This window comes from Aureobasidium melanogenum (genome assembly GCF_000721775.1).
Source record: "Aureobasidium melanogenum CBS 110374 unplaced genomic scaffold scaffold_29, whole genome shotgun sequence".
Taxonomy (NCBI): domain Eukaryota; kingdom Fungi; phylum Ascomycota; class Dothideomycetes; order Dothideales; family Saccotheciaceae; genus Aureobasidium; species Aureobasidium melanogenum.
The window spans coordinates 260,934-285,731 of NW_024470081.1; the positions used below are offsets into that span (position 1 = coordinate 260,934).

The 24,798-nt window shown below is 50.7% G+C and overlaps 10 protein-coding genes across 10 annotated transcripts; 3 read left to right on the forward strand and 7 right to left on the reverse strand.

The window, feature by feature from the left end:
- Positions 1 to 299: 299 nt before the first annotated feature.
- M437DRAFT_88340 (uncharacterized protein) lies at positions 300 to 3,380 on the reverse strand (the record flags this gene model as incomplete). Its single annotated transcript, XM_041028801.1, has 1 exon — positions 300 to 3,380. The coding sequence occupies one exon, from the start codon at positions 3,378 to 3,380 to the stop codon at positions 300 to 302; it is 3,081 nt and encodes a 1,026-aa protein (XP_040875828.1).
- Positions 3,381 to 3,639: 259 nt separating this feature from the next.
- Positions 3,640 to 8,938, forward strand: M437DRAFT_88341 (uncharacterized protein; the record flags this gene model as incomplete). Its single annotated transcript, XM_041028802.1, has 2 exons — positions 3,640 to 8,867; positions 8,923 to 8,938. The coding sequence occupies 2 exons, from the start codon at positions 3,640 to 3,642 to the stop codon at positions 8,936 to 8,938; spliced, it is 5,244 nt and encodes a 1,747-aa protein (XP_040875829.1).
- Positions 8,939 to 10,336: 1,398 nt separating this feature from the next.
- M437DRAFT_88342 (putative haloacid-halidohydrolase) lies at positions 10,337 to 11,274 on the reverse strand (the record flags this gene model as incomplete). The annotated part of the gene is made up of 3 exons (XM_041028803.1): positions 10,337 to 10,981; positions 11,044 to 11,203; positions 11,255 to 11,274. The coding sequence occupies 3 exons, from the start codon at positions 11,272 to 11,274 to the stop codon at positions 10,337 to 10,339; spliced, it is 825 nt and encodes a 274-aa protein (XP_040875830.1).
- Positions 11,275 to 12,020: 746 nt separating this feature from the next.
- On the reverse strand, positions 12,021 to 12,787 carry M437DRAFT_18568 (uncharacterized protein; the record flags this gene model as incomplete). Its single annotated transcript, XM_041018964.1, has 4 exons — positions 12,021 to 12,199; positions 12,257 to 12,378; positions 12,426 to 12,662; positions 12,711 to 12,787. Coding segments are annotated over 4 exons (615 nt in total), but the record flags the coding sequence as incomplete, so codon positions are not given.
- Positions 12,788 to 13,145: 358 nt separating this feature from the next.
- Positions 13,146 to 14,409, reverse strand: M437DRAFT_58769 (alpha-ketoglutarate-dependent sulfonate dioxygenase; the record flags this gene model as incomplete). Its single annotated transcript, XM_041023451.1, has 3 exons — positions 13,146 to 13,367; positions 13,426 to 13,905; positions 13,957 to 14,409. 3 exons carry the CDS (start codon positions 14,407 to 14,409, stop codon positions 13,146 to 13,148), a joined length of 1,155 nt encoding a protein of 384 aa, XP_040875832.1.
- A 434-nt stretch (positions 14,410 to 14,843) lies between these two features.
- Positions 14,844 to 16,492, forward strand: M437DRAFT_58541 (putative MFS transporter Liz1/Seo1; the record flags this gene model as incomplete). Its single annotated transcript, XM_041023415.1, has 5 exons — positions 14,844 to 14,919; positions 14,974 to 15,170; positions 15,223 to 15,488; positions 15,543 to 16,094; positions 16,162 to 16,492. Coding segments are annotated over 5 exons (1,422 nt in total), but the record flags the coding sequence as incomplete, so codon positions are not given.
- A 1,092-nt stretch (positions 16,493 to 17,584) lies between these two features.
- M437DRAFT_69731 (uncharacterized protein) lies at positions 17,585 to 18,212 on the reverse strand (the record flags this gene model as incomplete). Its single annotated transcript, XM_041025329.1, has 2 exons — positions 17,585 to 17,974; positions 18,033 to 18,212. The coding sequence occupies 2 exons, from the start codon at positions 18,210 to 18,212 to the stop codon at positions 17,585 to 17,587; spliced, it is 570 nt and encodes a 189-aa protein (XP_040875834.1).
- A 605-nt stretch (positions 18,213 to 18,817) lies between these two features.
- M437DRAFT_88347 (26S proteasome regulatory complex, non-ATPase subcomplex, Rpn1 subunit) lies at positions 18,818 to 21,688 on the reverse strand (the record flags this gene model as incomplete). Its single annotated transcript, XM_041028804.1, has 4 exons — positions 18,818 to 18,847; positions 18,900 to 21,383; positions 21,437 to 21,501; positions 21,553 to 21,688. 4 exons carry the CDS (start codon positions 21,686 to 21,688, stop codon positions 18,818 to 18,820), a joined length of 2,715 nt encoding a protein of 904 aa, XP_040875835.1.
- Positions 21,689 to 22,023: 335 nt separating this feature from the next.
- M437DRAFT_58814 (RIO1-domain-containing protein) lies at positions 22,024 to 23,426 on the forward strand (the record flags this gene model as incomplete). The annotated part of the gene is made up of 2 exons (XM_041023461.1): positions 22,024 to 22,086; positions 22,140 to 23,426. 2 exons carry the CDS (start codon positions 22,024 to 22,026, stop codon positions 23,424 to 23,426), a joined length of 1,350 nt encoding a protein of 449 aa, XP_040875836.1.
- A 326-nt stretch (positions 23,427 to 23,752) lies between these two features.
- Positions 23,753 to 24,752, reverse strand: M437DRAFT_69734 (uncharacterized protein; the record flags this gene model as incomplete). Its single annotated transcript, XM_041025330.1, has 2 exons — positions 23,753 to 23,854; positions 23,907 to 24,752. 2 exons carry the CDS (start codon positions 24,750 to 24,752, stop codon positions 23,753 to 23,755), a joined length of 948 nt encoding a protein of 315 aa, XP_040875837.1.
- Positions 24,753 to 24,798: the final 46 nt, after the last annotated feature.

Below are 24,798 nucleotides of genomic sequence, written 5' to 3' on the forward strand. Positions count from 1 at the left end.
GTGATCGTATCCCCAGCCAAAGCCCAACCTTGCCTGCCACGAAGTATCTCGTGCTGTTGACTTTGTCGTGCATGTTGCCATGTTTCAGGAAACAAACTTTGGCCTCACGAGAAATGAAAGACGCGCAATGATAAGAAAAGAACAGATGATGCGAACGTATAATTATCGAGATTGTGAGTGAAAAATATAACAGAGGGTATCTTTATGCTATCATGCCTCATTAAAACGCCAAAACCAAGAAACACACCGCCCAAATGGAATGCGTCAATCAAGTCAACTGAAGTGCGGTCAAATCAACCTCAACGAACTGGTGGCAGGAATGTTTGCGGTAAATCTGGCATCGTACTGTCAAGGTCGGTCAAACTACTGTAATGCTTCTGAGCATGCTGGTAGCTGGAGATTTGTCCTGTACTTTGTGGTGCGCTGCCGGGTGTAAAGGCAAGTCTCTCCGAGGCAGGTGTTGCATTCTGCTGCGCATGGTTGAACGCAAGACTAGGATCGGGTATGGTAGAAGAACCATCAGGCACATCAAACGAGGTCAAGGCAAAGGAACGACCTGAGCCAGCGAACCCCAAATTGGGTTGTGTTGCCGGAGGTCCATCTACATCAAGTTCCGTGTCGGAAGCATCGTCCGCACCGTCTAGCTGGCGAATCGGTTGTGAGAGTGAAATACGCATGGACCGACGTTGCCCGACCCTCTTCTCGGGAAGTGGACGGTTCGACTGAGAAGAGCGCGATTTCGGCAAAGATGACCGAGGTCTGGTTCCTGAAGAACGAGCAGAGGTACGGTTCGTCTTGTCCAGACTTCGAGAAGAAGACGTCGGCGTAGTCTGGGACAGCAGTGTGTCCACGTCTATACCTCTTCTTTGACTGACAAAGTTCAGCACCTCTGAGAGGCTGACTGAATCCTGCTTGAAAGCAGGCAAGGTATGACCAGCCGACTCCCTTGTCGGGGGTTCAGTCCTCTGAGAGAGGATGAAGTCCGGAGATTCACTGCGGTTTGCCGGACTGATGAGAGGTCTTGATGTCTCTTCAGGAGAAGGAGGATTCGCTTGATCTTGGGCCCCTATTGGACTTGGCGGATCTTGTACAGGCGATACACCATGGTTGGTGGTAGTGGGTGCATCATCTTGCTCAGGTTCAACTTCGGGTTCCTTGTTCTCGCGCACGATGTGGTCGTCAGGAAAGTCAAAGATGCTCGTGACAGTGTCATCAACGTCCTCCAAGATGACAGAAGGAGCAAAACTCGCTCTTTTTGCGGTCTTTGGTTTTCTGGCACTGAGCTTGATTGGAGAGTAGAACCCGTCAAACAAGGCTTGCGTGTTAGGCAGAGGCGCCTGCGTGTCAGTTGTCAACTCGGCGTTGAATTGATGGAATGGTGTGATGGTGTGTATGGGACTCGATGGAGGACTTGTAACCTGTTTTGCCGGCGTCTCGAAAGGCACCTCGGATTTTCCTTCTTGGGGCTGCAAGGGTGAAGATGCGTCGAAGAGAGCACGATGAGCGTCTTGCATAGCTGCTTGGGTACTGATGTATGGCAGCTCTTCTGCGACATCCTCTTCGGACTCTGCTCCATCATCAACAATGTTGTCTTGCATGGGTACGTCAAGGAGATCACCATTGACTACTGCCGAAGTGTTCGCTGCTGGACCACTGACATCTCCATTCTCCTCATCTGGATGGATTACCGAAAGCTCTGTTTCGTTCGAATCAGTCGACGGGACCTCCCCCGTCTTACTCTGCCCGCTTTGTGCCTCATTGGTGTCAGAGAGAGGTTTCTGGGCGCTGAGATTTGGTGCCACAACTGCGGGTGGTGAATTCTGGTTGTCCACATCGACATCCACGCCATTGCTTCTTCTTGAAGATGTAGGTAAAGACCCATTAAGAAGGTTGAAGTCCATGCCGAAAGACTCTTGGCCAAAAGACATGTTGATCGCAGGTACACGATCGTGGCGAGTTCTGTCTGGTGAGGGCACAGGTTCATCCGCGGTTAGGGGTTCTCGAGACTGCTTCGGATTTGGAACATCAAGAGATGATTCGAAAAGAACATGATGGCGTTTTGGGTGCGACACTAGATGCTGAGAATGTCCAGGTGTGACACCAAGATCAATGCGCACCTGTTTAGGCTCGACAATGACCTCCTCTGGCTCGATCCTGTTGGAGCTGGCTAGCTCAGATACCTTTCTAGACTGTGCGGCATTCTTTCTGTATATGAAAGGTGAAGTAGTGTCGAAAGATGTAGCAGCCTGGTAAACTCTTTTGGTTGGTCGCTTGTTCTTCTTCACGCTGGGAAGCTTGCCCGTTGAGGAAGGGATTTTGCCAATCTTGTTCAAAAGGGAAGCAGGCCTTTGTCTCAAGACAGCGGCTTTGCTTGGAGATATGTCATCCTTGGAAGGCGGTGGACTAGGAGAGACGAAGTCTGTATCGGGTATGCGGACCCTTGAAGACGGGACGGTGGAAGTCGGTGGCTGATTTGGCGAGTTGCGAGCTTGCAGTGAGACCTTGTTGATGGCAACGAACTGAGGCAGTGGCGGCAATACTGTGCTCGCTTCTGAGGGCGCAGATGATGGAACATTAAACCTCAAAGATTTGTTGGTGGTTAAGCGAGGAGAGTGTCGAGAAGATTGTGGTCGGCTTATGGGCCTCTCAGTAGCAACGGGAGAAGACTGGCGAGGCTTGGACGGCGTAAGAGCAGTGTCAGGAGTGATCGACTTTGGACGGAGGTGTTCGGGTCTACGACGAATGAAGGTGTCGGCGGTGACAGCGGGTGGAGGCGAAACGGGATGCTCATCAGGGCTCGAAGAGAGATCGTAGCAGGTTGACAAGTCCCTGTCGGCGGGAAATGGGCCTCTCAGTCTGGCAGAGGGGATGTAGATGGGCTGGCCATTGAGGAAGGCATGGGCAATAGATTCAATGCGTCGGCGTTTGGCCGAGTGGAAATTGTCGTCAAGATCATCGTCAGAGTCGTGGACCAGGATTTGGTCAGGATTTTCGGGGTGAATGAGGCAAGCCTGGAGGGAGGGCTTCTGGTAGGCAGGCAGGCGAAGGACATGGGAGTCGGAGCAAGGCCACAGCCAGCGGCGTGGAGCCATGGGCGAGATGGCGTTTACGGGCACGACTTTGGCGGTTGACGTGGTAGTTGACGCATGGCAGGATGGTGAGTGGGCGGTGCCATGTGCCGGTTGGAGTGTGGACCAGCAGGCGGTGTTGCAGTCCACGGCGTGTTGGTCGCGAGCACTGACAGCTATGACAGACGGTGCTTTGACTGCTTGTAGGAAATGACGTCGACCTAGAAAAAGACGGCCGTCGATCGTCTCTGGTAGAATTGGCCGTGTCGCGGCTGTGATTGGCTGGGCGTCTGTAGAGAGGATGGTTGTCATGGCGATGGTGTTTTTGCGCAACAGAAGCTTGGGCATCTCCACAGTCGTTCGTCGCAAACATGTGCCAACTTTTCGGGTCCAAGTTAAAGGTCAATTATCTCGATCGCATCTGGCTCATCGAGTTGTATATTCTTGGTCTCGTTCTGGCATGACGACTTAGTCCAGATCCTTCTTCTTATTATGCTGGCCCTCTGACACCTGCTCGCACTCGTATTCTTCGGCCCTCCTGCTCTGTCATCCACACCCAAACAAGCCCAACATGTCGTCTCAGGTTGCGCCATGGCTCGAGGACCTAGACGAAGATTGGGTCGAGCCGCCGTCGCTGTCAAACCACATCACAGACCATCAATCTGCCACTTCCGCCAAGGGCAACCAAACTTCGTCCTCGTCTAGTCGTATCCCGCGTAGGAGTAGCGGCGCTTTCTCAATAAACAGCAGCTCTGTCAAACAACGCAATCCTCTCAAGGACCTGCCCTCCTCTCAATCAAATGCACAACGCCAACCATCTGCCTCCTCGGTTGTCCACCACGACTCGGTCAAGCGCTCGCCAGCAAAGCACCAGACTCTCGAATGGAAGAAGCGTCTAGTTCGTGGTGAAATTGGCTACGGCGACCAGACCGACCTGTTTGGCCCATCCGGTCTCGAAAACATCTTTTCTCCTGCTCGTCCCACCTCATCCAACAACCGCCCGACTTCGTCCAACAGCCCGTCGAGGCTCTTGCAGCACACCATCATGCCTCCATCCAGTCCCCCACCATGGCCCTCGCAAATTGAACCCTCCCAACTAGACTCGCCCGATGCACAAGGCACATGCCAGCGCGGAATCCACAACACAAACTACTCCGAACCACACGAAGATAGTCTCTTGCGCTCTCCAAACTCCCCCAGCCAATTACGTATCGACCGCTCAGCTTCAAAGCACCAAGGCAATCGCACTATCAGCGCTAATACCGATCTGTCAGGCGAGGGCTTTAGTCCTGTCTTCTTGTCAAAACACACGAGCTCTACTGGCGCCGTCAGCTATGCTCCTCTTGATTCGCGTTCTGCTAGTGCCAGCGCTGACGCTTCTATCAATGGCTTGGACTCTGAGCTTCCATCCACGCCTGGCTTCCGGAGAAACAACAACGATACCGCTGAGAATATGCCAAGTGTTCCAGAAGTCTCTCTTCCAGATGATCTGCCAACTGGCACACCTCCAATCCCCAGTTTCTTGAGCGTGAATAGAATATCTCCTTCAAGTCCCTCCAAAGTCGAGCCGTCATCTATCTACGATCAAGATTCAGCCATCTCTCCTAAAGACTCCAGTCCACTCAAAGCACCTGCAACGCCCAAGCTGGGAGGCATCGAAGAGTCCTCTCTCCTTAGTCCACCAAAGAGCAGGCCTTCCCAAAGTCCCTTGAAGCTGTTTGGTCAGCACGACACATTTACCAACAACAAACTGTTCAGGAGGATGAGTCAACTCGAAGGACTGGATCCCGATCACCCCTTGGTTTCCCCTGCGCATCCTTGCGACGACCCTTTCGAAGAGACGCGGTCCAATGCTGGTAGGATCTCCAGCTCCGCTACCGTCGACACTCAAGGACGTCGTCCATCTCAGCGTGCAGTGTCGAATCTGAGTAGTTTCGGTGAGGGTGCCCTGGACGAGCATAACTTCGATGCAGACATTTCGATACCCACTGGCTTGGATCTTGACGCTACTTTTGAGTCTACTGAGGGCTCGCCGCTCCCAGAAGCTGTACCACCTGGTAGTACTCATCCTTTCCGCTTCCACGTCGATACTGCACCCCCAGTAGAGTCTTCACCCGAAGTTAGGCCATTCAAGCTAAAGAGGAAATTATCCAAAAGGAGCAATACAATCAGATCAAGGCAATCTGATGACGATCAGGCGCTGGAGCAGTTCCCCGTAATCGACCCTTACAACAACGAGTTCGACATCAGGGAAGGCAAACGTCCTCAAAGCTCTCCTGCAAAGGCGCCTACTGCTAAACGCCGACGTACTCTGATCACGATGGATGGCAAGCTGCCTGAGCTTGGCGAAGGCTCCGAGATTCATATCAAGGTTGATGCGCCAGTTGCAGACGATGCACAAGCTTCAGAAGTGGCATCATCCAAGGCGACCAAGTCAGGAAGCAAAAGGGATGTCACGAGGCCTAGAAATCCTACTCCTAGTCAGAGGCGCCGCGAGCAGATCCAGGCTGAAATCAGCGAAGCAACATTCGAATATCTCTCGAACTCGCCACGTCTTGAAGCCATCAAGGAAACCATCGAAGAACTGTCAGAACTTCCGGCAGAGTCTGTTGATGCAGAGAAGGCCAAAGCAGTCGCAGCTGACATAGCAGCCTTCACTTTTGAACACTCTAGAGAAGAGCCCGAAAGCGTACGTAAGCGCTCCTTCACCACCCAAGATTTTCTCGATGAAGCCATGCACATTATGTCAATAATACGGGCAAAAGGTCGACCACATAGTGGATTGGATGATGTCGAAGAATCCAGTGGCGAGATGGAATTCAATACGCACTTACATCCTGATGACCTTGCAAGGCAAGTTGGGTCTCTCCGCATCTCAAGACCAGCTTCTCGTGAAGGTACCGAATCCAACTGGAGACCAAGGAGTCAAGTCAAGCATGACCCGATGGTTGCCAGTCGATTGGAGCAGTTCCGTGAGAAAGATAATCTCAATCTTGTGGATGCATCCCTTCGGTCGCTCAACATCGACGACACTTCAGCTGTTGACTTCAATCATGAGGACGTATCGACTCAAGAACTTGAACATGCGCCAATTATCGAGCCTGGTTGGATCGGTGGACATATCCGGACATACTCAAACGCATCGCACCAAGGTACTCAGACTAGCCCGACCAAATCACAGCATGGGTCGCATCCGTCTCTCGACTCTTCAAGCGGGGCACGCACAATGGGATCTACTTCCTCAAGAGATTGCGTGGCGAATTTATCGCCTGAGAAGGTCGCTCACCTTATACCTGAACAAATCGCTGGTATGACCTACGACAAGGAAAAGCAGATCTGGGTCAAAGCAAAACACCTCAAGCCACCGACCTTTGACTACTATCACCAGCCAAGCAACGTCAGCAGCGAGGACGATCCATTTGCATACATTCCTGACTTGACTGTTGATGAGATCAAGGAAATTCAGCGCATCCAACAAATGCAAGCACGTCGTCAGGACCTTGCACAGCAAGAGCAGTTCGAGGACGACGAGTTTGATCAGTACACTGAGCTGCCGCAGCAAAGACAAGGAGCAACTGCATCAAGACCTACTACTCGTGACAGCAATGCTCCTCATCCGTTCACATCAAGTACTGCTCCTTCAAAGTATTCTGCCTTTGCTTCAAGTCAGCAGCAACAATTTGATACACGTGCCACATCCTGGAGTAACGAGGAATTGGCGAGCATAGCCAGGGCTAAGCAGCAACACGCACAGACTGGTGACGGGCTTCGTGACCTTGCTACTGTCAATATACCTCAGGATATCTCAGAGGTGACAGAAGTGGTCCATGATGAATCCGAGATCGCTCATGACCAATCGCAAGTTTCTCACGTCTCGCATGAGGACTCTTTGCTAGATGAGCTTCTAAGTGAGGATGATGAGCTTCCCAACGAGGATTCGATAACGGAAGAGCTGCCCGCGCCTAAGCAGCGTGGAAGCGGCATTCCAGTTCCATCTTGGCCTCTGCGTTCTCCCCAGCCTGCACGTCGTGGTGGGCTGAGAAACTCGTCCTTGAGGAGACAGACATTCCAGCGAGGCTACACTTCTGGACAAGACCAGAGAGAGGTATCGTTCGTTGCGACTTTCCCTGACAAGCGCACCATGAGCGTTTCTGTTGTTGCTCAGCCTGCGCCCACGATGGCAGCACCAAACCATGAGTACGGCGTATCTTCCCCTGCTCGTATCGATGGTACATTCTATCTCAGTGACTTGCCCGATTTCACCGTTAACGACGTTGATGAGGAACGTCCATCTGAGAAGGCATTGTCCAGACGAGTGGCTCGCACGAACAGCGGAGATAGATATGCTATGGCCGTTCAAAGTCTTGTGAAGACACTCACGGATGTCGAGCCTGATGAGCCCTACTGGGAGGACATCAAGCAGCTCAACCTTCGTGATAGGGGTCTCGACTCAGTCCACAACTTGGAAGACTTCTGTACACGCCTCGAAGATCTCGACCTGTCAAGCAACAACGTCGCTCATCTTGAAGGAGCGCCGACTTCTATCCGCAGACTCAACCTTCGCTCGAATGCCTTGAGTAGTCTTACCGCTTGGAGCCACATGATCAACCTGCAGTATCTTGATATCTCTAAGAACCAGATCGATAGTCTGGGTGGATTGTGTATGCTTGTTCATCTTCGCGAGTTGCGCGCTGATGATAACCAAATCTCGAATCTTGATGGTATCATGAACATGGACGGTCTGCTCAAGCTGTCTGTGTGCCGTAATCAGCTCTCGAGGGTGGACTTTGAAGGATGTCAATTGACCCGCCTCGAGGAACTGGACCTGAGCAGCAACAAGTTGTCTCGTGTCTCAGGCTGCCAGTCGCTATCATCATTGGAGCGTCTGGTCTTGGATGACAACAAGCTTGAACACTTCTCCGCAGACAAGGATGATTTTGCCGGCTCAAGGTTACACAGCCTGTCCTTGCAGAAGAACAGAATGGCCACTCTTGACGTATCAAGCTTCGCCAATCTCCGCTACTTGAACGTCGATGAGAACAAGTTGTTGACTGTTGAGGGCATCGAGCACTTACATCACATCGACATGCTGTCTTTGCGCAAGCAAGATCTCAAGCATGCTGACGCTCAGCACTTGACAATCTTTGAGCAACGAGTCTCCGCTCGCTCTTTGTTCTTGGCCTCGAACATTGTTCCTACCCTTGATTTGCCAAACTCTTACCACAGCATTCAGAACCTCGAAATGGCATCCTGCGGGCTACAAGAGTTGCCCAACGACTTTGGCCTGAAGTTCCCCAATCTGCGCACGTTGAACATCTCCTTCAACGCGATCACAGATATCCGCCCACTACTGAATATCACGAGATTGGAAAAGCTGTATGCTTCGGGAAATCGCATCGCACGACTTCGCAAGACTGTCGCCGTGCTAGCACGTATGCCGCATCTTCGCAAAACAGATCTTAGAGACAACCCTATCACACATGGCTTCTATGCACCCATCTCTGTGGCTAAGAATGCTGTCAGCACTGTCGCCAGTGTTGAAGAGCCATTGTCGGAAGCACAGCTGCAGTTGCAGGTCGCAATGACGCATCGCCTGCCTAACGCCGATCATGCGACTGATTCCGAGCATCTCGCTCGTCTGGACGAGGATACCAAGCTGCGACGACGTGTCTATGAGATTCTTCTCAGCAATGGCTGCAAGAACCTGTCCACCCTCGACGGCTTGTCGTTCGCCAAAGACAGGGCATTGATAAGAGATGGGGTGTGGGAAAGATTGCTCAAGCTGGGAGTCGTGAGGAAGTCAGGTGCAAAAGGGGAAGAAGCGCAAGTCACGATGAATTAGAAACTTCTCAAGTGGCCAGATTGAGTGAGCGCGATATGAGATTTGACGACTTGTACGAACTTATTGCATTGATCAGGACGTGATGGAGTATAGGAGGATGGGCAGGGTTGGTGTTTGTGGATTTTCTGTATCGGTATTTTCTTCTTTTATCAGCTTCTTTGTTCTTGTATTCGACAGTCATACCATCGACAAACTTACCTTCCTCTTATTTCTACCGCTTTTGCTTTCAGCTACGCCGTGTACTCAAGGTTGAGGAATTCGTAGTGCTACTTTTGCGCTTTCTGTTCTGATCCAGGTCATTGTCACATACATGTACCATACTCTGGCTCCAATAGTCTTCAAGCACCATGCCCATCAACTATCCACCTTGACAAATCACGCTGCAGTCAGATCGCGAAGAGAGTTGTTGGTGCAATCATGGCCAGGGTTATAATCTCAGCAGTCAATTTTTGCTAAATTGCTGCTATCTCTATTCACACAACGTGAGGGATATTACTGTTGCGATTCTTCTTGATTGCTAATGAACCATAGTATTATTGCGTTTGTATCTTCCACTCGTGTAGCGATATCGCTGTGTGGTGTCGGGCACGAATTGTCTGGTATGTACGTGTTGAGGTAAGGTCAAGGAGAGACAGATTGCTGTCGACTAAACATCATTGCCTCTAGTGTAGAATGGTTAGAGACTCGTAAAAACATTCGTGTAAACTGAGAACAACGACGACGCAATACCATAACAATCACAATGCCATTACAGCAATGACCTGCGAGACAATGGGACGTAGAGCATGCGCGGAGCCTTTACTGTGATTGCGACTATATATTTCATCTAGTTTTTGCGAATCCTAGCTGTAATGGCTCAACGGAAAGAAACGGCTTCAATCTTTCCTACCACCCCTGCTGTTGGCAACAACCCAACCATCGGTGCCCGGTTCGAATCTCGTGGTGGCCACCCACTCGCACAGGTAACTTGCGATTTGCTGCGCGTGGCCTTGAGACTGCTTGGACACCGCTTCAGCCGAGCAATCGGGCAGAGCGACTGAGCCCATGGGATGGCGAGTCCGGACTACATTGATGTTGTTGGTGGGGTGTTGGGATGGAGTTATGGTGTTGTGACTTTCTTTTTTGCACTTTTTGTGATAGCGAAGAGGCGGCTGGTGTGGGAGTGCGCACGCGACTTGATTTTCTTTATGGTTTGTCGCTCTAGTTTTCTCCCGAGAGATGATAGGCGCTTCAGGAACGTATTGCTCATGATGCTCTTTTGCATGTGTGATAATATAAATCGATGCTGTATAAGCAATAATGTATTCAGAGAAGGGCGAGTAACACCACCACTTCTCTCTATTACAGCGATAGGGGATCCTACAACCTGAACGACTGCATCAAGTATTTACAACGAAGGTTTCTTCCCACCACTTCTCTTCACCTGCTATGCCTGCATACCATAGCTCTTGTATGGGAAGTCCTCAAGGGTCAAGTGTAGTCTCGCCCATCCATCTCCAACCTTTCCAGGCACCTCACTACCTCCACTACTAACACCATACTGCTTCATAATACTCGTTCCTGCCAACACATCATCCTCTCTACCCTTGTATTCATTCAGCAAGCCAGGGTGCGGACACCAAACCACTTGCATACCAGCTCTTCTGCCAGCCTCTACGCCAGGCACACTATCCTCGAAAACCAAACATTCGGCCGGTGTAATTTCCTTCTCTTTTCCTTCTTTACGGATACGTGCGTTGATGGTCTCGAGAGCGAGGAGATAGATGTCTGGAGCGGGTTTACCCTTGCCAGAGGGGATTCGTGGGTCGTCGCCGAGGACACGGTGTTGTTGCTCAAAGACAGAGAACACGTCTTCCAGGTGTTTGGTCTTAAGGCCGAAGTTGTTCTTGTTGGAGGATGTGGCAAGGGCAATGTGCACGTTTGGGTTGGCATCGAGATCCCTCAGTAGGTCGCGGACGCCGGGTAGCGGTTGTGTCGAGGGAAAGTACTTTTGTTGCAGCAGCGATGTTTGTTGGAGGAAGTCTTCGCGAGTAATGGGTAGTTGGGCCCAATCGTGGAAGATCTGACCGGCCTGCGAGTGCGTGTTAGCTGTTGTCCAATGTGCTTCTTCCTGGGTAGGTGTCGCGTGCATACCTCAGGGCCGGGACGTCCTTGAAGTTGAGCCTTGATATTCCATGGCAGGTCGGGCTTGCCGTACTTTCGTAGAGTCTCGTTGGTGCATACTGTGTACAAGTCTTCAGAATCGATCAAAAGACCGTCCATGTCGAAGAGACATGCTCGGACAGGTGGGAGTCTTGGTCTGGTGTTAGCTGAGCAGAGTGAACTATAGGACGGATTCACATACTGGCTAGTCGCTTGCGACATTGCAATGGATATAAGCGATCAATGTGATAAAGGGATGTCTTATTACAGTCGGGAAACGAAGCAGCAATAGTCATAGAGATGCTTTCCGTTCTTCATAATTCACATGCATCATGCATTTGTCCCTGGCAACCCCGCCGGTTCGGTCCGACATGCCTCGGCGTCACTCTTTCACCTTCAATCTTTCCGCTCTCTCAAAAACACCACCTTCCATCCATGTCCCAAGCATACGAGTCCTGATCACCTTGCCGAAGATTGTATCATCCTCGGTGTATCACCCGCGATAGGTTGCGGTTGATGATCTGAGGACGTGGCTGCTCCATGTTTCCGCTAACTTTGACACCTCTCCCGCTGGTACTGCCGTACCCGCTGAATCCCTGACTGCTTGTCATGTTGCGGTGCATCTCACCGAGAGGCTGACGATTTGGCGTTGCTTGTCTCTGACCGGGCACTGGAGATCTGAGGCCATAATTTGGCATGCTAGAGCTTAGCGCAGGGGAGCCAGTATTCTGCGAAAGCTCTGAATACCCACAAGTCAGCTCTGGCATTCTGTTCAGAGAGATGGACTTACCCAGACCGCCACGAGAGTTCTGACTCGACCACATCTGGTTTTTGGTACCGCCATAACTGCCCACTCTGCTATGACTGTACACTTGAGGCAGATCTTGACCGCCTCCTCTTCTAGGCATCGACATTGGACGCTGAGGTGTCCTGTCTCGGAGCACTTCGGTGTGACCCCGTCCTTGCATCGCCTGGATCACATTGTCTACATCATCTGCAGCGGCGTGTCGTATCTGCTCAGCGTCCTGTGTGCCTTTGACTCTTTGGTATAGCTTGGTCAGGCGCTGGTGGGCCTTGCTCTTTTCGCTGAATGCGTTGACCAGTTCCTGATTCTTTTGCTCGAGCGCCTTCTTCTCCAGATGCATTCCTGCAGAAGGCAGTCAGTCTTGAAGGTCGTATGCGATGACATGATTGTGTGCCTTACTCTCCAGCCTGTCTCTCAGCCCGCTGATCTCCAAGTTGGCGTCTTTGATGACATTATCCATCTGAGAGTTGAGGTTGGCATATCTGTCCGCCAAATTCTTGGCCATATATTCGTGATACATGCTGCTCTTGTCAGATTCGGTCGTTGAGCTACTTTCTACCAGGCTCACATCTCTTGTGTAACTTGGTATTGGTAGAATGCGATCCCACGGCTACAGCATTCCATAATGATTGTCGGACTGAGGCCACTGAGGACGCTTGTCTTGTAGTCTTCGGTCGGATTGAGCTGTGTAGTAACGGCATCATCTGGGTTCGCAAGTTGGGCATCGCAGGCAGGGCACACGCGAACGCCATTTGATGAGCTAGTAAGCCCGAGAGAGACCGAGCATGGCTCACAGAAGATGTGGCTGTCAAATCAATCAGACGTTGGCTTCGGGAGACGACGTGCTACTTACCTGCAGGTTGTGACCACAGCTCTTTCGCTCAGACGTGCGCGGCATTTGAGCGAGTTGCAGCGCAAAGGCAAGTCCATTATTCTTGCGAAGACGAAAAGAATTCAAATGTGCAAGTGGTTGGCTGTTCTATCATTTTCGAGGATCGCGAACAAAAGAGGATTTAATTTATTGCAGCCATACGAGGAAGTCGCCATCAGCTAATCCCAACTTCATTTTGAGAATGTTGAACAAGGCACGAGCCGATCTCACACAACTCCACCCTGGAGAGCAAAAGCGTCAAAGATTCCCAATGGCAGGAGCCTTTCGTTGTGCCTTCCACAATACAGCAGAATGACCAGCAACATAAGTCACCACCAAACATTCCAACTTTCTCAAAGACACGATTTTGGAGCCTGGATTGGACACAACCAGCGTTGAAAACGACTGACTATTTGTCTAATCGCTACCAACCAATTCGTCGTCAGCATCAAGACCCAGGGCCTGTCTTCTTGTCGGCGCGTCCTCTTCAAAGTAAGGCTCTTCGGCCAACGATGTTACACGGGTACCATGTCGAGGTACTTTCTCGTAGTCCCAGGAAGCATTGTGGATTGTGATGCGGTTGTCCCACAAAGCACTGGTTCTTGGGGTCCACTTGAATCGAAGCTGGATGTCGATGTTCTGCAAAGCCGTTAACTAACATGTTCACCAGGGCCATCCGATCCAAGAAGACACTTACTCGCTCGTAGACATCAAAAAGATAGTTCAAAATGACATCGCTCTCAGCTTTGTCTAGACCAACAATCCTTGTCGTGAATGCTCTGTTCACGAAGAGCGCCTTCCAGCCGGTGGCAGGATGCACGCGAACGATCGGATGAACACGCTCAATGTGTTTAGGACCAGCGTTGGGATCGTTACGGTCGAGATAGGCGTGCGCAGATTTGAAGTACGCCTTTTTACCGTCAATGATCTTGCGGAAGCCTGGACTGAGCTTTTCATAAGCAGCATAGCCGGAAGCCCACAGAGTATCTCCGCCGACAGATGGCACAACATCGTTGTGAAGATGTGTGATGCCTGCAGGCTGACGCTCGTGAACCAGGTCGGTGTGCCAACGAGAAGCACCGCCAGGGTTTCTGAAGTTGGCAGCCTTCTCGGTCGCTTGCAGGGCAGGCCAGATTACAGTGACTCCTTCGACGCCAGGGACCTGAGGTATTTGAGGCTATGCAACTGTCAGCATAGGAGCTTCCCAACTTGTCAAACAAGCACTCACATGGACTTCGATCTTTCCGTAATGCTCGCCAAGCTCCTTCTGTTGCTGGGGAGAGAGGTCCTGATCACGGAAGAAGACAACACTTCTCTCAGCGATCAGCAATGCCAGCTCGTCTCTCTGCTGGCTTGTGAGATCCTTCAATTGCAGACCATGAATCTCAGTACCAATGTGAGCTGTTAGGTCCTCGACTTTGCTTGCAGCTTCGAAGAGTGATCGCTTTGTAGGATCGGTCTTTTTCGCTCTGGCTCCAGCATCGTCATGCTCCCAAGGCTCGTTTCTGATGTTGTATGCATCTTGGAGGTAGAGAGGACGAGCTGGACGGTAAGGATAACCATTCGAGAGATCCACATTGGCCTTCTCAAGACGAGCACGAGTTTCTTTGGGAAGACCAAGGGTGTCCTTTCGCGGCTGAACTACATCCGTGATTGATGGGTCGATAGCAATGGGAGCCATGATGGTAAGTCTGGTTGGAGTTTGGCTTCGTATATCAAAGTTGCAAAGTGGTAAAGTGATGATCGAACCAGTTCTTTCCCGGAACTCTCGCAGCTTTATACCTATACTTATCTTTGTACAACTGCTGCGGATTATAAATCTAATTGACGAAAACATGTCCTGATGTGGATGCAAAGCACACCATCAAGCTACTCCTAAGCATGGTCCGACTGAAGTTACCATTACCCCTCACCACGACACCTCAATCCCCGTTCAATGCGGATCACGGCAACCGAAGGATCGATACTCTTGTTTGAATCACCGCTCAACACATGAATACCATTTGTTGTGGTGGGGCTCGGGGAGGGTGGTTGCATATGTCTTGGCAAAACAGCTCTGTCGTGAGAGTAGGCTTCGATGGCGACATTTGATCTTCACCACTAACCACAGCCTCAACTTTTGACAAAAATCCAGAGGAGCGGAAGTTCTTATTTAAGATAGACACTGCTTTGCTCACTTTGGCGTCTCTTGGTATGTTTTCTTTTATGTGTTTGGGTTGTATATATCGTTGACAGGACGTCTCAGGTTACTTCATTAAGTATTTGGATCAGTCTAACATCAATAACGCGTTTGTTTCGGGGCTCAAGGAGGACCTGGGTTTATACGGAAACCAACTCAACTACATGCAAACATGCTGGACAGTCGGCTATGTTATAGGTGAAATCCCGTCGAATATAGTCCTGACTAAGATACGGCCTCGCTACTGGCTACCAGCTCTCGAGGTTTGTCGTCCTACACAGCTCATCATATCTGACCTACTGACTTTGCACCTAGCTGATATGGACCATCCTCACATTCTGCACCTGCAAAGTCAACAGTGCTACTCACCTCTATGTCATTCGCTTCTTCGTCGGTCTCGCCGAATCAGCTTTCTACCCTGGCATGCAATACATCATTGGGTCCTGGTACCGTAAAGATGAACTCGCGAAAAGATCATGCATCTTCCATACCAGCAGTGCTATTGCAACCATGTTTAGTGGTTATCTCATGGCCGCAGTCTACCATCTCGGAGGCGTAGGTGGATTCAAAGGATGGCAATGGTAAGTGTTCAAATCAAAAGTCTTGCAATGCCAGACTGACCGAAAACAACCCAGGCTCTTCATAGTCGACGGCATAATCTCCCTCCCAATCTGCATCGCCGGCTTCATCTTCCTCCCCGACGTCCCCGAAATAAGCACCGCCTTCTACTTGACAAAAGAAGAGATTGCTTTCGCGCAGAAACGCATGCAACTCGAAGGACGTCGTGAACGCCAGCCCTACACTGTTTCCAAGATCAAAAAAATCTTGAGTTCGTGGCATATCTACATGCTTACCTTGCTTTACATCTTCTTCAACAATGCTTCAGCTTCAGCTCAACCTATCTTCCAGCAGTTTTTGAAACACTCAAAGGAGCCTAAGTATAGTGTGGCGCAGATTAATGCGTATCCGACGACTACTAATGCTGTTGCGGTTGTTACGACGTTGATTTATGCGTGGACTAGTGATGGATTACTCAATGGAGCGAGATGGCCGCCGATGATCTTTGGAGCTTGTATGAATATTATTTGCTATATCTCACTGGCTGTTTGGGATATTCCTGTGGGGTGGAAGTGGGCTTGTTATATCTTGAGTGGTTGTGGAAATGGGTTGAGTGGGTTGATCTTTGCGTAAGTGCTATCTCCTGATCTCAACATCTTTGTCTGGATTTTGTTGCTGATATTTTGACAAACACAGCTGGGCCCATGAGATTTGTGCCTCTGACAACGAGGAAAGAGCAATCGTCTCAGCAACCATGAATGAATTGGCATATGTCGTTCAAGCGTGGCTGCCTCTTCTGGTCTGGCAGCAGGTGGATGCTCCTCAGTACCAGAAAGGTTTCATCACTGTGACCTGCTTGTCTGTATGCATCATCATCACAGCATTGGGGACCAGGTTTTTGCATAAGAGGGAGATTCGAAGAGAAAAGGAAGTTATCAGTGGTGAAGCGGCGGGGTCTGAAAGCGGTGTTGAGACACCACCGCAACAGACTGTTGATGTTCATCTTGGGGGCAAGGCGTACGTTTGATCCGGCCTTGGATACCATCAATCGAAGAATTGAGCAATTTCTGTGCATGCACGATGTCTTGCTGGCCAAAGAGTTGTCTTTTTGAGGGCGAACTAGAGAGATTATAACTTGGAACCACTCAAAGTCTTTCGCATGGCTTTACACATATATTCGTTGCTGCTATAATGGTGGCCCACCACACAAGGTCAATCTCGCTCAACCTGTCCTCGAAATGTTCAAACAAGTCCTATACTGATCACAGCAGATCATTCTCAAACTCCCAAGCAATCCTATATCCCAATTGATTATCTGATAGCTCACGATCCGAACATCCAGCATATCGATTATACGGTGGTCCGTCGTTCCATAAGTCTCCCGAATGGGACCCGAACCGGCGACTTTTGCATAGGTACGTACTCATCGGGATCGAGCCATTCTTGCTCGGCAAAATCATCAAGCCAACTAGCATTGTCATGGTCTTCCATATGATTCAAAGCCATTTGGGCATCCCTGCACGCAACGCCAATCTCCGTCACTAGACTTCGTGTTGGGTTTAGATCCTCCTCGAAGAGCTGACGGCAGTACTTCAATAAAGGCGCTGGGTTTGGGTTTGTCGCATTGTAACATTTCAGAATCGCATGTTGCCGTTTCTTTTCATCTGAAAGAGTATTAGACCCAAAGTCATCGTAGAAAGCCTTTCGTAGTCTGTAACTGGTGTTTTGCCATGGTAAACGCTTCTTGGATGCGTCATAAGTTTGAAACAGGAGGCCATTCTCATCACAAACAAGAAGTCTCAGTATGGTGAGTTGCTTGTAAAGATACATCTGGACTCGGCGAAGATTTCTGCTCGGGACTCAAGTATGCGGCTGCTCTCGACACATCTTTGCTTATCATGTTAGCATGGGATTTGCATGACAAAATGTAGTGATATGCTGGAAATGTGATTACAAGAATGGTTATTAACAGAAATCTTGAAAGAAGGATGGCAAACCCTTGACGCCCGCTGACTATGCAAGAAGAGCCTAATAGACAAAATATGTGAATGAACAGCCAGTACCGCAAGCATTGAAGAGAGGTCGATGACTGACAGGCATCGGGAGAGATTTGAATATCTCAAACAAACTCCCTATCCGTAGCCAACAGTCTCTCCTTTTCAGCATCCTCGTTACTCTGGATAACCTCATCAATGTGCTCCAGAATCTGCTCTTTCCTTCTGGCGGCCTGCTTCTCATCCTCGAACCTCTCTTCTTTGCTCCTTGTCTCGATTCTCTTGGCCGACTTCTTCGCCCACACCTCGTCGTTGTGGCGGCGGACCAATTTCTCCTTTTGTTCTTTTGTGAGCCATGGGTTGTCGCCGTAGCTGAGGACGAAGGGATTTTGACCAGAGTATCCAGTCACGAGTGCGCGAGAAACGTCAGGGTTGTCGAGAAGCGAGTCCCAGAGTGTTTTGACAAGCTCAGATTGGTGGAGTTCGAAGTCGCGAAGGCCTTGTGTGCCATCGGTCTATGATTGTTGTTAGTATACAGCTCTTGATAACCAGTGGTTCGAAGGGAGAGCTTACAGTCCACCAAACCAGTCGCAAGGTGCCAGGGAACAACTTCTTGGGAACATCACCAGTCCAGGCGATCTTCAAGTGGTCGCGGAAAGCGTAGACCCATGATGCGACATAGCCGGGTTGTTGCTCGGGGTGTGAGTCGAAGAAGATGACGGGGGCACCGAATTTGATGTTGGGCGTCGCCATTGTGATACGGTCCTTTTCTGCCTCGTCTGGATGAAGTATTCTCTGGCTCTTGATCCGCTTCCCCTAGTGATCCTTCTGGCGACTGGAGATATGCGATATGGTGGTGTTATGGATAAAGTGGTAACGAATAATATGGACTGTCTTCACAAACAGTGCGAGGGACGAATAGTGATAAGTCCGCGTAAGCTGTCGTCAGGATGAGAAAGGCTGAGATACCGCGACGTGGTTACCGAAAAAGAAGATGTCAAGTCTCGAAGGGAAATGATTTGTTTGGACCAGAATCCCATCGAAGGCGGAGATTGCGGAGTTGGGAACCAGACACCCTCCTTGGCATCGATCAAGGGCCGAGATGCCGTTCGCCTTTTTTCAGTCAGCTCGATGCTCCAAAATCGCGCATCTTGTCCAACAAGACAGGGGAAAAAAATGTTGTTGAATCGTGAAAGGTGTGTCTTCATTGAGAAACATGCTACTGTCATCTTCTCTATATTACATTCCATCCCAGCGCTGATTCGCGCTGTCTGATGTTCATTCGTATATCAAGTGCCGAAAGCTTCATCCATGTGAACTTTTTGCCTTAACAGCCCATATCATGTCCATGCTACCGTCTATGCTTGTGCGCCTTCCCACTCAGGGTTCTGTCTACGTGTTAGTGCCTTGGAATTAAGGAGATGATTGATGCGAACATACCTTCTTCAGAATGACCAATCCCTCCATGACATTCGTCACAGGGATGTACTCCTCATCTTCAAGCTCGGCTCTCTCGCCATAACTCAACAGAACAGGTGTGCTCTGTGTTTGCCAGCCAGTGATAGTCTTGGGACGACCAGCTTGTCCGACAACATCAACTGCTTGACCGACACGAACGTTGACCTGAAGAGGTTTGAGATCCTCATCCAATGTGATAAGGAATCTGGGGCTGATGGCGGTGACGAGGAAGTAGAGGAGGTAGTGCGAGTCGCCGAGGACGAACGACTTGGCGTCGATGAGAGAGACGAGAGTAGTGAGGAGACCGGCAGCTGACACTCTTGAGAGGACACTGCGGTCGGTGTGGAATGGTGAGAGGGAAAGAGTACCCTTGCCCATGTGCAGCAGACCTTGTGCAATGCGAACCATGAACAGAGCGTTGGGGTCACGGTGGTAGTATGAAGCAAGTTGACGGAGTAATTGAGCCAGACGAGCATTGTTGGTACCAGCACCGAGCAGACCCATAGCGAAGATTGCGTTGACGGCAACATCAGGGTCGTTGTCGTGAGTGTAACGCGACAGAGTGTCGTAGACCTTCATTTGAGGATTTGAAGGAGAGATCAGACCCATGGCAAGAGGAACAGCCTTGCGAATATTGGCCTCGCCGTAGTGCATCAAGTGACCAAACTGGCGAAGGACCATCTCCTGACCGACCTCCTCGCCCATGGCGACAAGCGACAGACCGAGAACAGCGTAGGTCTGAACAAGCTCGTCACCCTTTCTGTCCTCATCACCCTCCTCGATGTGCTCGTTGCAAGTGTAGAGGAGCTCTTGCAGCTTCAAGACAGCACCGGTACCAGCCCAGGCGCAGATCTCGGCGAGAACAGAGGTAGGCTTGGACATAGGGTGGTCAATGGCCTTGAGAGTCTCAAGAATGACATCAACCTCTTCTTGCTGGCCGAAGTAGAGCAGGGCAAGACCAAGAGCCATGAAGCGAGTCCACTTGTCCTTGAGCTGCTTGTTGCGGTCATCATCGAGGAATGTCTGAATAATGGCCTCGCTAACATCTGACTGAGCAGATCCAACGAAGACCAAACCAAGAGAAAGGGCAGCCATTGCAGACAGTTGCATGTCCAGAGAAGTGTCGGTGACAAAGGGAAGGAGCAGCTCGAGAAGATCCTCACGGTTGGAACCAGCGTAAGCCAAACCCAGACCCATCAGCGAAGCGACTCTGACCGACTTTGGCTTTGAGCCGTCGAGGTTGTCGCCCAGAAGAGCAAAGGCGGGGTCGGCCTCGAGACGCACACCGGAGTTGACGATACCAGTGGCCAGAGCAGCACCAGCCTTGATCGAGTCCTCCTGGACGTAAGTGTATGTATCAATCTTGTCAACACCGTTCTCAACATCCCAGAGCATAAGAGCACCAAGAGAGGCAGCGGTAGAAAGCATGCCGTCGTCCTTGGTCTTCCACACCCAACTTGACTTGATACCACCCTCAACGAGCATCATCTTATCAGTTCCGAATCCAGCGTTGACGAAAGCATTGACAAAAGCGCTAGCCAAGTTGTGTCTCGCTGAGTCGGTGTTGGTCAGGCCAGCGGTTCTGCTCGATTCGAGATGCGACTTGTAAATATCTTCGGGAACCTTGGGATCAAGGATGTTGAGCTCCTTAGCAAGTGATTTGAAGTGATCAGGCATTCTGGTGTTGTTCAGGCACTCCTGCAGTTCCGGGTCCGCCTCTTTTTCGTCGTCATCAAGCTCAAGCGGGATCTTTTGGCGGGCGAGTACGAATGCGAGCTGTCTACGCATGTTCTTGTCCTTGGTGGAGTAGAAATCGCTCTTGATCAGGTCGAAGTCATTAAGACGAATGGCCAAGGTAAGAGCGTGGGGAAGCTGGTTGTGTTTTCTGTAGATGTCGTGTGCGGTGTGGAGGAAGCGGTCATTGTCGGGGTAGGTGAGGAGTGGCACCATGCTGACCATGTATAAGCAGACTCTGGCGTAAGTGTTCTCGTCAACGTGATCGGCAATAGCTTCAATCATCTCAAGCTCGCTCAGAATATCGACAGCATCGGCCTCTGCATTGTGCTTAAGGAAGAAGGGGACGAGAGCCAGACACAAGGTAACGAGCTCGTCGGCATCGCGCTCCTCGTTCAGGCGCTTCTGGTAATCAGATCCTATCTCGAGAGCCAGGTGGCGCATGTACTCGTGACCCCATGAACCAAGATCACCCGAAGGTGCTAGGAGACGGTACTTGAGCGTGTCGGTACGGTCCTCGTCAGCGTAAGTCATGCCTAGTACGGAAAGAGTGTCGGCTAGTGAGTTCTTGTCGTCGCCTGCGGGCCATGATTCGTATGTTTGTTCGAGCTTCTCGTAGTGAGGGCGGAGGAACTTGAGAGGCTTCGGGACAGCAGTCATGGACGATGTGGCAGTCTTGATGGAGGTCTTGATGGCTTCGAGGGCGGGCTTGTACAGCGACTTGTCGGACTCCTGCAAGTGTGTTAATCAAAGTTGCTGTTGCGATGCGGGAAAAATAGACGCACTGTTAATCTCTCGACAAGCATGTCCAGCTCGTCCTTAAGCTTTTGATCCTCCTCATTGAGCTCGTCTGGTCGCGGTCAGGCTATGGATGGTTTCATGTGTGGGTGTATTCACATACCAGCGGGAAGATCGACGGGCTTCTTGCCGTCCTTTGTGGTCTGCTCATGAGGCTCCTTTGCGCCAGGAACCTCGGTGGTCTGCTTCTCAGCAGGAGCCTTGCCCTTGTCGGCGACAGGCTTGTCGTCCTGGGCCATGGTGATGTTTGGACGGTTGTCGGTGTTGGTAGATCGGTGGCGGAAGAGGGGTTACAGCACAGATTCGGACTCCGATGACCAGGAGAGAAGGGTCCGGAGAAGTGTTGGATGGACGGATAGGGAGATGTCGTGTGAGAGAAGGGCGTGTTGATGGCGGCGATGCGGCGAGCAGCAGCTCTCAAGCTAGAATGACGCCGACTGCCTGCGAAACAGCGCGACCCTTGGCATCAACTCACCGCCTTCGGACTTGACGCTGGCAGAAGTATCCATCCCCGCTGCCATTTTCTGAATTATTCTTCTGAGCGAAATCAATCACAGAACATACACACGGCAATATGAAGTTGGACTCGAGACAGTTGCGTTACCTCACAGCCGAGGACTGGCGAGTCCTCACGGCGGTACGTTTATCAACAAGCACATTCTCTGCATCAGCACTGACAATTTTATCAAGGTTGAAATGGGCAGCAAGAACCACGAACTCGTCCCTACCGTCCTGATCGCCCAAATCGCCGGTCTCAGAGGAGGCAGCGGTGTCCACAAGAGTATTGCAACTCTCGCAAAGTCTGGTCTCATTGCCAAAATCAAGAATGCAAAGTACGACGGCTACCGCTTGACCTACGGCGGCCTCGACTACCTCTCCCTCAATACCCTACGCAAGCAAGACACCGTATTCAGTCTCGGAAACCAGATCGGTGTCGGAAAAGAATCAGATATCTATGTCGTCGCAGACCCCACGGGCAAACAACTCGTCCTCAAGCTTCACAGACTCGGTCGCATTTCTTTCCGTACCGTAAAGGCCAACCGTGATTACCTGCGCAACCGCACTACTGGATCATGGATGTACCTGAGTCGTCTAGCAGCCATGAAAGAGTTCGCTTTCATGCATGTCCTCAAGCGCGAAGGCTTCCCTGTCCCCGAACCTATCGCCCAGACCAGACACACTCTTGTCATGGAACTCATCGACTCCTTCCCTCTCCGCTCTATCGACAACGTCTCCGACCCACTCACACTCTACGGCGACCTCATGGATCTGATCGTACGCCTCGCAAAGGTCGGCTTGATCCACGGTGATTTTAACGAATTCAACTTGCTCATCAAGGAGGACCCCGTCACCAAGAAGTCCACTCCCATCCTTATCGATTTCCCTCAAATGCTTTCCACAACACACGAAAACGCGAAATGGTACTTCGATCGCGATGTCAACTGTATCAAGCGTTTCTTCTCCCGTCAATTCAAATTCACATCTGACGAGCCGGGTCCTTTCTTTGAGGATGCCATCAAGGACGCCGATAAAAACAAGCGCTTGGATATCGAGGTAGAGGCCACTGGCTTCAGCAGAAAAATGGCAAAGGATCTAGACAGATTTGTCGAGGCTGTAGGCTTCCAGAACGAAGCCGACGAGGACACTGCAGAGGTTCAAGACGGCGAGGAGAACGATCAAGATGACGAGGAAGAAGAGGAAGAGGAGGAAGAAGAGACAAATTCCAGAGAAGACCAAGTCGAGGAAGAGCTGGCCGAACAAACCCACGCAGACTCTCTGGAGAACCCTCAGGTTGACGACCCCAAACTGGCAGAAGAGCTCGGAAGCCTAGGACCACAGGACTCTGCACCTGCCCTCACAGCTGAGAATCTCGCAAAACATCTGGAGCCCTTAAATCTGCAAGATCAACAAGCCGAGTACAACGCTACGGTAGAGCAGCAAAAGAAAAAGAAGAAGGCTGCAGGCTGGTCCATCTAAGGAATTTGTTCCGTCATTTCGAGATGTAGAAGCGTTTTTGATACCCCAATTCTACTGTACATGATTCTCTTTCCACCTCTGTCTCAATTTGGTTCTTTTAAATCAGGACCATCCATCTTCTCCTCCAGCCTTCCGAGTGGCATAAGAAATCACTCCAGCGAGACATCATACCAAGTGCAACTCTAGGTCAATAAGCACATCCCTCTCGACAACCAACAGGCTCAGAGGAGCCGGCTCTTAAACCCTCTCGAACCTCAAGTGAGCGTATCAATCCTTTTTCAATCACGGATCGCTACGAGTGCCAATGTATGCCGACCTCAAAACTTCTACTCTGCATCCGTAAAGTCTGATGGTGGCAGGGGCGGAAGATCATAGCGCATGTCGCCAATCTTCTGGCAGTAGATGATCGATTCGGGTCCGATCATGAGCTACATCTGCATTAGCGACTTGCGCAAAACAGTGATGTGGTGAACAACAAACCTTCTCGACAGTGTCATCGTCCTGAATGACATGGTATCCACACAAGAACTCGAGTGTACCCAGCTCAGATGGGCTCAGATTGACTGCCTGAACAAACTTTCTCTTCATCTCGAACAGTGGCTCGGTCACACCGACGATGTGGAACACATCGCCTGCGAAGGACGATCTGATGCTGATCAACATCTCTGTGGCGTTGTAGTTCTGATCCGTGAGCAGAGGATGAGGAGGCACAATTGGATCAGGAACGTCGTTGTCGTCGTTGCTGATCAGAGCAGGTGGTTCGACATCTTCCGTCAGCACCTTTCTGATTGCCTCTTGGCTCATTTTTTCTTCATAGGCACGCTTGGCGGCCTTCTCGTCCTCTTCCATGGTCTTTTGGATGGCATCCATTTGCTCTTCAGTGGGTCGGCATGGGACCGCTTCACTGCCTGCGTCACCGAAGAAGGGGTCGTCGTCGATGGAAATGTCGTCGTCGTCATCAGAGTCAAAATCGTACTCGTCTTCGTTGTTCTGCTGGTTGTTGATGTTTTCGTCAGGTGAACCGAAGTTGCTGCGCTCGTGGTTGCTCTGTCCAAGCTGGATTTGTTGCTCAACATTGTCGCGATCGAGCTTGCTGCCTTCAGGGACGGAGGGTGCTTCACATGCGCTGCCTTTAGCGACCTCAGCAGAGTGGCGATCTTCGACAGGAGGTGGACAGGGGATGTTGGATCGAATTGCCAGAGGTCCCGTCAATCTTGGAAGGCTCTCCTGATCACTGGCGGGAACCTTGTTCTCGTGCCTGGCATCTCTGGTGGGAGCGTTCTTGCTGACACAGTCTCCGAGAGGAATATTCTCCTCGCTAGTCATGTTGATGACGCGCAAAGAAGCTGCAGCTTGAAGAAAGATGGTATGA